Below are 12,132 nucleotides of genomic sequence, written 5' to 3' on the forward strand. Positions count from 1 at the left end.
CTGTAGCACCACATTTCGAAAGCTTCTATTCTCTTCTTGTCTAAACTATTTATCGTCCATGTTTCACTTCCATACATGGCTACACTCCATACAAATACTTTCAGAAACGACTTCCTGACACTTAAGTCTATACTCGATGTTAACAAATCTCTCTTCTTCAGAAACGCTTACCTTGCCATTGGCTGTCTACATTTGATATCCTCTCTACTTCGACCATCATCAGTTGTTTTGCTCCCCAAATAGCAAAACTCCTTAACTACTTTAGGTGTCTCATTTCCTAATCTAATTCCCTCAGCATCACCTGAATTAATTCGACTACATTCCATTATCCTAGTTTTGAATTAGAACATGCTAATCCTTTGGTGTTTTTTTTTTCACTACAATAAAAGATTATTGTGTAAGAACAGAATATGAAAATAGAGAAATTCATGCTACTGTGAGTGACAGCATCACTCATAGGAGCATGCAGAACGAACTCGAGCGCTGCACCGAGCGACAGAAGAAAAAGTTTGAAAGATGCCGGAAGCAGACCGACAAGGCGCTTCCCGACATGTCACACACAGTGGTCAACGACAATTGACCGAAGAGGGAGTGTCTGTTTTTCAAAAAGGAGGGAATTTCGCCATCATCCCGAGAACTATACCCATGGAGGACATCATTGCCAACACCGAAGCGGCCATTCGGACCATTCCTTGTGAAAGGGCAGAGGAAATACGCACTGAAACAGCCAGGATACTATGCCGAGATAAACCACCAGCTTGCAACCTGAAGAAAGAAGAAGTACAAGTCATTAAGAATCTCAACGCCGACAAGAATATATTGGTACTGAAACTTCCTGGCAGATTAAAACTGTGTGTCGGACCGAGACTCGAACTCGGTACCTTTGCCTATCGCGGGCAAGTGCTCTACCATCTGAGCTACCCAAGCACGCCTCACGCTCCGTCCTCACAGCTTTACTTTTGCCAGTATCTCGTCTCCTACCTTCCAAACTTCACAGAAGCTCTCTTGCGAACCTTGCAGAACTAACACTTCTGGAAGAAAGGATATTGTGAAGACATGACATAGCCACAGCCTGGGGGATGTTTCCGGAATGAGATACTCACTCTGCAGTGGAGTGTGCGCTGATATCAAACTCCCTGGCAGATTAAAACTGTGTGCCCGACCGAGACTCGAACTCGGGACCTTTGCCTTCCACGGGCAAGTGCTCTACCATCTGAGCTACCCAAGCACGACTCACGCTCCGTCCTCACAGCTTTACTTCTGCCAGTATTGCTGTGGGAGAAGGCTCATAAAACTAGAACACATCAAATAAAAGTACCCTTTATTAACTAAATGAATAAAAGATTTACTTAACTTTCATACAGTTCTTTGCCACAGGACTGCTGGATAATTTACAGCTGTTATTAACTATTAAAGTATCACTTGCTGCACAGATTAACATAGTGTTCTCTTGCAGGACAAACTACAGCATTTACGAAAGTACATTTCGTCCGAAACATTAACTATTGCCACCGTTCTACACTGTGGTGTCGACTGCTGCAGCCGAGGTCTCGAACTGGGCAGAGCCCTTCATGCTCGGCACTATATTGACCTCAGAATGAGAGCGTTGCTATGACGAGAGGGAGGCGGGGTCTTCTGGATTGGAGCGAGAACTCGCTGGTGCCTGCACTATCGATCCGCGTTGCCGACTTTGGTGTGGTGCAGCTGACCCTGGACGATACCACATAAAGCTTGCCAACAGTGATTATTAGGAAGTCGAATAGAGGATTTCGGTCTCATATTCAGCTTACTTTGATTTATTACACCTTCTCGAATTTTCTGGCTAATTTTGTACATATTTAGCTACAACTTGTAATTCTTACTTCGATCAAGTAAAGTGTTTTACTGCGTCGCGGGTTGACGATGCGTATGTAGCGACTATTGCCATGACGTAGTCCAATGTTGATCATTAACTTTGAGTCCGCTCCCTTGGCTGAGTGGTCAGCGCGTCGGACTGCCAAGGAGCGGGCCCGGGTTCGATTCCCGGCCGGGTCGGAGATTTTCTTCACTCGGGGACTGGGCGTTGTGTTGCCGTCACCATCATTTCATCATCATCAAGTGAAAAGACTTGCAACTTGGCAGTCGAACTTCCTCAGATGGGGACTCCCGACCACCAATGCTATACAATCATTTCATTAACATTGCAACACCAGGAAGGAAACAAAAATTCTTATTCGGCTTATGCACTGAAGCGTCAAAGGAAACTGGTATAGGCATGCGTATTCAAATACAGAGATATGTAAAGAAACGGCAGCGCCTATATAACACACCAAGTGTCTGGCGCAGTTTTTAGATCGATTGTTGTTGCTACAATGTCAACTTATCAAGATTTAAGTGAATGTGAACGTGGTGTTACAGTCGGCACACAAGCGTTGGGACACAGCATCTCTGAGGTAACGAAGAAGTGAGGATTTTCCCGTACGACCATTTCACGAGTGTCCCGTGAATATCAGGAATGTGGAAAAACAACAAATCTCCGACAGTGCTGCGGCAGGAAAAAGATCCTGCAAGAAGGGCCCAACGACGACTGAAGAGAATCGTTGAACGGGAGAGAAGTGCAACCATTCCGCAAATTGCTGCAGATTTCAATGCTGGGCCATCAACAAGTGTCAGCGTGCGAACCCTTCAACAAAACATTATCGATATGGGCTTTCGGAGCCGAAGACCCGCTCGTGTACCCTTGATGACGGCACGACACAAAGCTTTACGCCTCGCCAGCATTGGACTGTTGATAAGTGGAAACATGTTGCCTGGTCGGACTGATCTCGTTTCAAATTGTATCGAGCGGATGGGCGTTCACGGGTATGGAGACAACCTCGTGAATCCATGGATCCTGATGTCAGCAGGGGACTGTTAAGTCCGGTGGAGGCTCCGTAATGGTGTGGGGAGTGGGCAGTTGGAGTAATATGGGATCCCTAATACGTCTAGATAGGACTCTGACAGATGACACGTAAGTAAACAACCTGTCTGATCACCTGCATCCATGCATGTCCATTGCGCATTCCAACGGATTTGGGCAATTCCAGCAGCACAATGCGACACCTCACACGTTCGGAATTGCTACAAAGTAGCTCCAGGAACACTCTTCTGACTTTAAACGCTTCCGCTGGCCACCAAACTTCCCAGACATGAACATTATTGAGGATGTCTGGAATGCGTTGGAACATGCTGTTCAGAAGAGATCTCCAGACCCTCGTACTCTTACGGATATTTGGACAGCCCTACAGGATTCCTGTGTCAGTTCCCTCCAGCACTACTTCAGACATTAGTCGAGCGCATGCCACGTCGAGTTGCGGCACTTCTGCGTGATCGCGGACGCCCTGCACGATATTAGGCAGGTGTACCAGTTTCTTACTAAATTTGTAGGTGATTTCGGGTACACGAGGTCCGAAATTTAGTACACGTACTGGCTGGAAAATAGCGGTGTGACAGTTCTCCAGAAACCCACGACTCGCATTCATGAGGACGACGGTTCAAACTCGCGTCCGGCCATCCCGATTTCGGTTTTCCGTGATTTCCCTACATCGCTGGGATGGTTCCTTTGAAAGGGCACGGCAGACTTTTCCCCATCCTTCCCTAATCCGATGGAACCGATGATCTCCTTGTTTGGTCCACTCCCCCAAATCAACCAAGCAACCCATGACCAGGTGTCTTCAGTAGGTGATAGGAGAACGTGCTTGCCAGGACAACAGTCGAACATTCTCCGTATTGAGGCAGGTCAGGACAGCACCGACAGCATGTGGTCTCTCATCACCTTGTTGGAAGATAACATCATGTCAGAAATGTAATGGATGTTATCCTCACTACCGGCTACATGAGTCAGAGGTTAGCATGTTGTATATACCGAACGGAACCCTATAGCATCAAGGTAGGTGCTACGCCCGAATGACGACGACGAGTGAAATCTGGCAATGTTCATTTTCTTTCAAGACTCTACGCTCTGCACGTGGAACCAGGACAACGTAGTGCAGTTCCTGTGTCCAGTGTTGCCCTTGGACGGACCACCATCGTCGCACCTTCCTCTGCTCCTGCATCAAGATGCGCCCATACAACAGTCGTACACAGCGGTGACAGTCTACACTAATCATGAAAGTGGTGGTAAGTCCCGAACGGTCGAGTAAACGTGTCATCTCTGGGACTAATGGCTCGAATCCATTGAGGTCCTGCATGACATTGTGTAGAGCGTTCCGAAACAATGATATTATTTACACATGACAGTCGTGGCGTCCTGACCAACATGGACGGTCTCGATGGGTGAGGATGTTGTCACTATGGAGTTCCAACACGTCGTGACAGACTTCGCTCCTTTTTACGCGATGCACGACACGACTCCCTTCAAACAAATAACAGGTGTGTAACCTTTCCATACGCAGCGTACATCTAAATTCGCACACTCAAATTCCACAGTGCGATCCTTGCATACGAACAGTACAAGAATGGCTGTAACAAACTTTGGCATTGTGGATATCGTTGATAGAAAACGGACGTGGAACAAAACCAACTTGGTACGCTGTAATCACGTGTACGGAAAATATTTACAGTTAGCGCCCAGTACCTGTTTCGCTCAGTTAGTTCAGTGTGTAGAGTTTTGCGTTGGAATACTTGAGTTCGTGAGTCCGATTCGGGGTCAAGGTGCTATTTTTGTATTCTAATTTTGACCTTCCCACAACCACTGTAGTATAGACTGTGTCTTGAGCAATACATATCCTACAACAACAGTTTTCTGACGTTAAATGTAATAATTAATTGTCAGACACGCTAGAAATAAACTCTAAGATGAAAAGAACAACTCACCACGAATAAATTATCTGGATGGGACGGAAATAGATAGATGTGACGTACGAATGATTACAGTTTCAGAACAAATCGGTCATTTATTCTAGAGAAACAACATCACAGATTGAGCAAGTCAGTAGCGCGTTGGCGCACTTCTGGACCTTATGCAAAGGGTTATTCGGCTTGGAGTTGATTGACAGAGTTGTTGGAAGTCCTCCTCAGGGATATCGTGCCAAATTATGCCCAACTGCCGCGCTGGATCGTCAAAATCCCGAGACGGTTGGAGGTCCCTGCCCATAACGCCCCAAACGTTGTTGTTTGGAGTCACATCTGGCGACGTTTCGGGCCAAGGCACGATCTGGCAAGCACAAAGGCAATTAAAAGAAACTCTCGCCCCATACGGGCGGACAATATCTTGCTGCAATGTAAGCCCGAGACAGCTTGCCATGCAGGACAACAGAACAGGTCGTAGAATATCTTCGACGAACCGCTGTTCTCTAAGGGTCCTGCTATGAAAAGAAATGGTACTTCAGGCCATCACTCGTGGTTGTCAGGCGTATGGCGGGTGACAGTCATGCTGGTATCCCATCTCTGTCCGGGGCCTCTCTAGACACGTCTTCGTTGGTCATCGGGGCTCATTTGGAAATGGGACTCTTCACCGAACACACTTCTACTCCAGTCAATACGATTCCAGGCCGAACACTCTATTAGGAAAGTCGCCAAGGTCGCAGCAGTTGGATAGGATTTGGCATGATCTCCCTCAGGAGGACATCCAACAACTCCATCAGTCATTTCCAAGCAGCATATCTGCTTGCATAATGGCTTTATTGACTTGTTCCATCTGTGAAGCTGTTTCTCTTAAATAAATCATCCAGCTATTCTGAAACTGTAATCATTTTTTTGTCTATACATCACCTCTACCGATTTCCGTCCCATTCGGACAGTTCCTTCGTGGTTCGTGATCGGTCTTTTTTTTGTCTTACAATGTGTTCATGAGTAGTAAAAATCAGTTACATAAAATTAGATGTCATAATACAGAAATAACAGAAAAATTTATCAATGTCAAGGTGTTAAATATAATACTGCACTCAATAAGAGCGACCAGGTGTGTGTTTTAAATATTTTTTCACTGACATCATATCTTAAAAAAAAAGAAAAAGAAAAAACACATACATAGCAGATGCTAAAAACGACTTCCTTACTTACGCAAACACTTAGAGACATGCTCGATCATGCTTCTCTGAACCTCTGAACCCTTCGCAGCTTAACTAAATCCACAGTTCCACAGCTAGAAGGGCAACAAGTAAGTGCGCTGCCAGTTCATCCAAATTCTTTGGCAGTGCAGAACAAATGCATTGCTTCAATCGTGCCTCCTTTAAGAAACCCATGGATTTTTCCAGGAAAGACTCTCCTTAAATGACGTCGCACATTTCTTCCCAAGTGTGCAGGTGCCCCATCATGTTGGAACCACAACCTCCGTCGAACAGGAGTCGGAAATTATTTGAGACAAACGCACTGATACGTTCGTTCAGTCAGCCGGTCTAGCAAGATGAAGACACCCAGGACACTGTCTCCAGTATTACAGCCCGTATGTTGATGTTAAAGCAGACCTGATACGCCGGGTCTCGAGTGACGTGCTCATTGACTTTACACCAGTGGTGGGAGTTACGCACATTGAAGATACTCTCACGTAATTCACTTCTCACATCGTCACTGTGGGGGTGATCTGTAGAATTATGAACACTGAATAAATTCTCAAGTGCCAAGTTTGCTAAAATCATTTATTCACATAGATGACAGGTTTCGGCAACTCTCTGTTGCCATCTTCGGATCTATGTTTACATCATGCATGAGATTTTATTTACATCATGGGCGAGATTATGTAATGACAAAAACATATCCAAAGATGGCAACAGAGAACTGTCGAAATAGGTCATCTATATAAATAAATGATTTTAACGATCTTGGCAGCTGAGAATTTGCTCAGTGTTCGGTAGTTTATAAGACCATGTAACAGTTTTTATGAAGTCATAAGTGGCTTGTTGTTGTTGTTGGAGCCGCTGTATGCACCAGCAGTGACATCTGTATAACGATTAAAATGCCCGAAATTAGAAAATTAAAGAAAAAGTTACACCTAGGTACTGAACCGGCCAACGGCCATGTCGCAGTGGTAACACTGGTTCTCGTCAGATCACCGAAATTAAGCGCTGTCGGACCGGGCTAGCACCTGGATGGGTGACCGTCTGGTGTACCGAGCGGTATTGGCAAGGGGGCTGCACTCAGCCCTTGTGAGGCAAACTGAGGAGCCACTTGACTGAGGAAGTAGCCGCTCCGGTCTCGGAAACTGACATACGGCCGGGAGAGCGGTGTGCTGACCACAAGCCCCTCCAAATCCGCATCCAGTGATGCCTGTGGGCTGAGGATGACAGGGCGGCCGGTCGGTACCGCTGGGCCTTCGTGGCCTGTTCGGGCGGAGTTTAGCTCTTTAGATACGGAATCGAACTCTCGAGCTCGAATGTACTAACGCAAAACTCTACAAATTGCATTAACCTCAGCAACAGCAACGCTTTTTCCATAACGCGCATAACCAAGGAATGTGATGGGGGAGGGGGGGGGAGGGGGTGGAAGACTTTTTGTCGATACTAAAAAAAATGGAAAAATACGAAATTCATTAATTTTCATAACAACATACTTTTTAAGGTTGCACAGATGTGTAATGGTGTCCCGAACATGAAAATATCTTCTATCACACACTACGCAACTTTCAATAACGTGTACTACCAAGGGGGTCAGTTTGCGTTCATTCTGAAAAAACAAAATTTCGTTAATTCTTATTTACTTTTATTCAGAACATACTTTCTAATGAAGTACTGATGTGTAAGTAAGGTCCTGAACCTGAAAATACTGAATATGATGTGGATTGGAGGAGTGACTTGTACAATACAGACTTAAATTTTTTGCTTACGCTTCACTGAAAAACTTAAAATATTTGTGGAATCCGGTAGAAGAATTCATTTAAGACCGTAAACACTTTTTTTTTTCAAAATTTTGGAGTACGAAATAACAGACTAGAGTACAATAATTTCAAAAGGTGGGCACAAAGTGCCCCCCTCTATTCTATTCTATCGCTTGAGCCTTGCCCTGCGTCCGCAGCTCGTGGTCGTGAGGTAGCGTTCTCGCTTCCCGCGCCCGGGTTCCCGGGTTCGATTCCCGGCGGGGTCGGGGATTTTCTCTGCCTCGTGATGACTGGGTGTTGTGTGATGTCCTTAGGTTAGTTAGGTTTAAGTAGTTCTAAGTTCTAGGCGACTGATGACCACAGATGTTAAGTCCCATAGTGCTCAGAGCCAGAGCCTTGCCCTGCAGTTACGCAGGGTCGGCCATCGTTAATCGGATTGGGCAGGTTAATGTTTAAGGGGTGGCCGGATGCCCTTCCTGCCGCCACCCCGTACCTCCCGGCACAGAATTAGTGTACCCCAACTGTCTGCGTCGAGTGTAATCCACAGAATAGTGCGAATGTGTTCAGTAAGTATCCGAGCCGTGTAACTGAGGAGGAACATGGGAACCAGCCCGGTATTCACCTAGCGGGATGTGGAAAACCGCCTAAAAACCACATCCAGGCTGGCCGGCACATCGGCCCTCGTCGATAATCCGCCAGGCGGATTCGATCCGGGGCCGGCGCGCCTACCCGAGTCCAGGAAGCAGCGCGTTAGCGCTCTCGGCTACCCTGGCGGTACAAAGTACCCCCCTCCCCCCACTCAATATGAAAGCATGAAATCACTAATGATTTGGCTCTTTTTTTGTTTTTACAGTGTATGACTGGGCAAGCTGAGAAGCGCAACAGCCATGGACTGTGGTAGAAGACCCCGGCGCTCACCGTGCACGACGCAGTGCAGGTAGGGCAGGCCGGCGAGCGCGTCGAAGGGCAGGCGGCGGCCCGCGCCCTGCAGGGCCCCGGCGGCCCTCAGCTCGGCCCTTAGGCGGCGCTGCACCTCCGGGTTGAGCGCCACCTCCAGCAGGCAGTAGGCCAGCGCCGACGCCGTCGCCTCCATGGCGCCCGAGAACATCAGCATCGCGTGCACGCTCGTCTCCACGCCGCTCATCAGGCCCTCTGTGTGGGAAAAAAAAAAACACCTGCCACGTCGCACCAAACAACCGATGTATTGTCGCGTGGTCGGTAGTTACCTAATGACAGAGGTATACAACACAAGGCCCGCTTATATAAACATACTATAAATTAAATTTTTGATGCTGCTCTGTCATCGATCCATCCAAGGCCGTATAAAAGGTGGCCAGGGGAGGGGGGGGGGGCGATCGCCCCCTCCGAGAGTTGAAACTAAATTAAAATCAAATGGTAATTGTTTTAATCTGTGCCGAAGTTAAGCAGGCGAATTTAGAGTCTTGATCAGTGGATTCAGTCATTTAATTCAGTATTCCCCAAGCCATCTTACTTTGTGTGCTCGAAAGACTGTACTACACTACTGGCCATTAAAATTGCTACTCCAAGAAGAAATGCAGATCATAAACGGGTATTCATTCATACTAGAAGTGACATGTGATTACATTTTCACTCAGTTTGGGTCCATAGATCCTGAGAAATCACTACCCAGAACAACCAACTCTGGCCGTAATAACGGCCTTAATACGCCTGGGCATTGAGTCAAAGAGAGCTTGGATAGTGTGTACGGGTACAGCTGCCCATGCAGCTTCAACACGATGCCACAGTTCATCAAGAGTAGTGACTGGCGTACTGTGACGAGCCAGTTGCTCGGCCACCATTGACCAGACGTTTTCAATTGGTGAGAGATCTGGAGAATGTGCTGGCCAGGGCAGCAGTCGAACATTTTCTGTATACAGAAAGGCCCGTACAGGACCTGCAACACGCTGTCGTGCATTATCCTGCTGAAATGTAGGGTTTCGCAGGGATCGAATGAAGGGTAGAGCCAAGGGTCGTAACACATCTGAAATGTAACGTCCACTGTTCAAAGTGCCGTCAATGCGAACAAGAGGTGACCGAGACGTGTAACCAATGGCACCCCATACCATCACGCCGGGTGATACGCCACTATCGCGATGACGAATACACGCTTCCAATGTGCGTTCACCGCGATGTCGCCAGACACGGATGCTGTAATCATTACAGTCATGCGGATAAGATGCCTGTCATCTCGACTGCTAGTGATACGAGGCCGGTGAGATCCAACACGGCGTTCCGTATTACCCTCCTGAACCCACCGATTCCATATTCTGCTAACAGTCATTGGATCTCGACCAACGTAAGCAGCAATGTCGCGATACGATAAACCGCAATCGCGATAGGCTACAATCCGACCTTTATCAAAGTCGGAAACGTGATGGTACGCATTTCTCCTCCTTACACGAGGCATCACAACAACGTTTCACCAGGCAACACCGGTCAACTGCTGTATGTGTATGAGAAAACGGTTGGAAACTTTCCTCATGTCAGCACGTTGTAGGTGTCGCCACCGGCGCCAACCTTGTGAGAATGCTCTGAAAAGCTAATCATTTGCATATCACAGCATCTTCTTCCTGTCGGTTAAATTTCGCATCTGTAGCACGTCATCTTCGTGGTGCAGCAGTTTTAATGGCCAGTAGTGTACCTACACCGGCGACTTGTGCTCCCCCTCCTATTCGAATTGTGGGCGCCAAATATTAGCAGAGCTTCCCGATCTGCCACAGCAGCACGCTTTGCAAAAGTATAATTATCAGTAAATTAAGAATTACAGTTTTAAAAGTATTTTATCTCTTTTTCGGTTTATTTTCCTTTAATTTGTTTATCAACACTTGTTAACAAAAGGCTTATGAGCTTGTTGCTGTTTGTTAGCAATTACACAGGGTGAGTCACCAACTATTGCCACCAAGAATAACTCCGAAAGTATGATAGGAGCTGTAAAGTTTGTGGGACAAAAGTTGCATGGAACAACGGGGGCCACAATAAAACGTTGGTTTTTTGTTGCTAGGTGGGATCGCTACAGAGATACGAAGGTAAACTTTTTTTTATGGGATGCTATAGTTTGGTACTTATTTTCTGATAGCGACTATCGAGACAAATCTAATGATGTGTAACAGTAAGGTCTTTGAAGGTCAACAAAGGTCACCCAGGTGGCATGAACGTCCATTTACAGAAGGTGTTCGAAGTGATCACCATTGGTATCAATGCAGTGCTACAATCTTCTTATCATGGGTGAAGTGGTATTCCTTATAACTTTGGTACTTATCGAAGCACATGCTCTAACAGTTCTCTCCCGCATATCTTCAGGTGTAGTTGTAACGTCTTTAAACAGTGTCTCTTACGAATCCCCACAAGAAAAAATCCAGAGGCGTCAAGTCTGCCGAACAAGCCGACCACGACACATCTCCTCCGCGTCCAATCCAACGATTTGGGAATTGTCTCTGCAAGTCATTTCTAGCCATCAGCGAAAAATGTACCGGACACCCATTGTGCTGATACCACATTATGTTCCTTGTTCCATCCTGTTGTTAACACTACCGCCCATGCCGTACTTCAACCCCCAGACTCTCGTTCCTATAACCGGCCAATCCGCCAGACGTGCTAATCTGTTATCTTAGGGCTACTTCCGTTGCAACTGCGAAACTAGAGTTTTTGAGATTATAATGACATTAATTTATGGAAATAGGAAGAAATACTGTCTTATGTATGTACAGCTGTGATACAGAACCTTTTTGACCGTAGTACTCATCACTACAAATTGGTAGAATCAAGAAAACTTCGTGTGGGTTGCAATTACTGCCAATGTTTGGTATTTGAGAGTATCGTAATTCTGTTGTAACGCGTTTTTAATCTGATATCGTATCCACTACTACAAATAAGAACCGCATTTGAATGTGAACGGCTCTATAGTGAGCTTTCACGAAATAGTTTTACTTTCGTGAGCAATTTCTGCAAATAGGTGACGATCGGTACGAATCGAAACGTGCTAGTGCAGCACGTGACGGCGGAAGCTGCTTTCCTCACACTTCGTCGCCACGCAGCGGCCATCACGCTCATTCCCCCCACAGTCTACCCACAGTAGAGGAAGTCCTCCATAACGTGGTTGTACTGTTTTACCTGGCCTCGACATCTTCGACGCTGTCTCTGATCGGTACGTTGCCAGAATATTTTCAGGTGGAACCTAAAAGGAAAACCTGATCATGTATCTTCACTGGATTTTTGCAGATCATACGAGCCGAGAATCAAATAACCCGTGCTACACAGCCATCTTTTTTTGGAAGCACGCTAAGTCTGTGGACAGTTGTTTTTGTAAAAAGAACCAAAATCTCAGATGAACACCTCAAGAA

The 12,132-nt window shown here is 46.4% G+C and overlaps 1 protein-coding gene across 1 annotated transcript in view; it reads right to left on the minus strand.

Annotated features, from left to right (window-relative positions):
- The window catches only part of LOC126263586 (probable cytochrome P450 6d5), a 158,429-nt gene that overhangs the window by 10,579 nt on the left and 135,718 nt on the right, over window positions 1–12,132 (minus strand). Inside the window, exon 6 of the mRNA XM_049960679.1 lies at window positions 8,690–8,923. Coding sequence (XP_049816636.1) covers window positions 8,690–8,923 — 234 coding nt within the window. The remainder of the gene's footprint in view (window positions 1–8,689; window positions 8,924–12,132) is intronic.

Source organism: Schistocerca nitens, chromosome 6, assembly GCF_023898315.1.
Source record: "Schistocerca nitens isolate TAMUIC-IGC-003100 chromosome 6, iqSchNite1.1, whole genome shotgun sequence".
NCBI classification, from domain to species: domain Eukaryota; kingdom Metazoa; phylum Arthropoda; class Insecta; order Orthoptera; family Acrididae; genus Schistocerca; species Schistocerca nitens.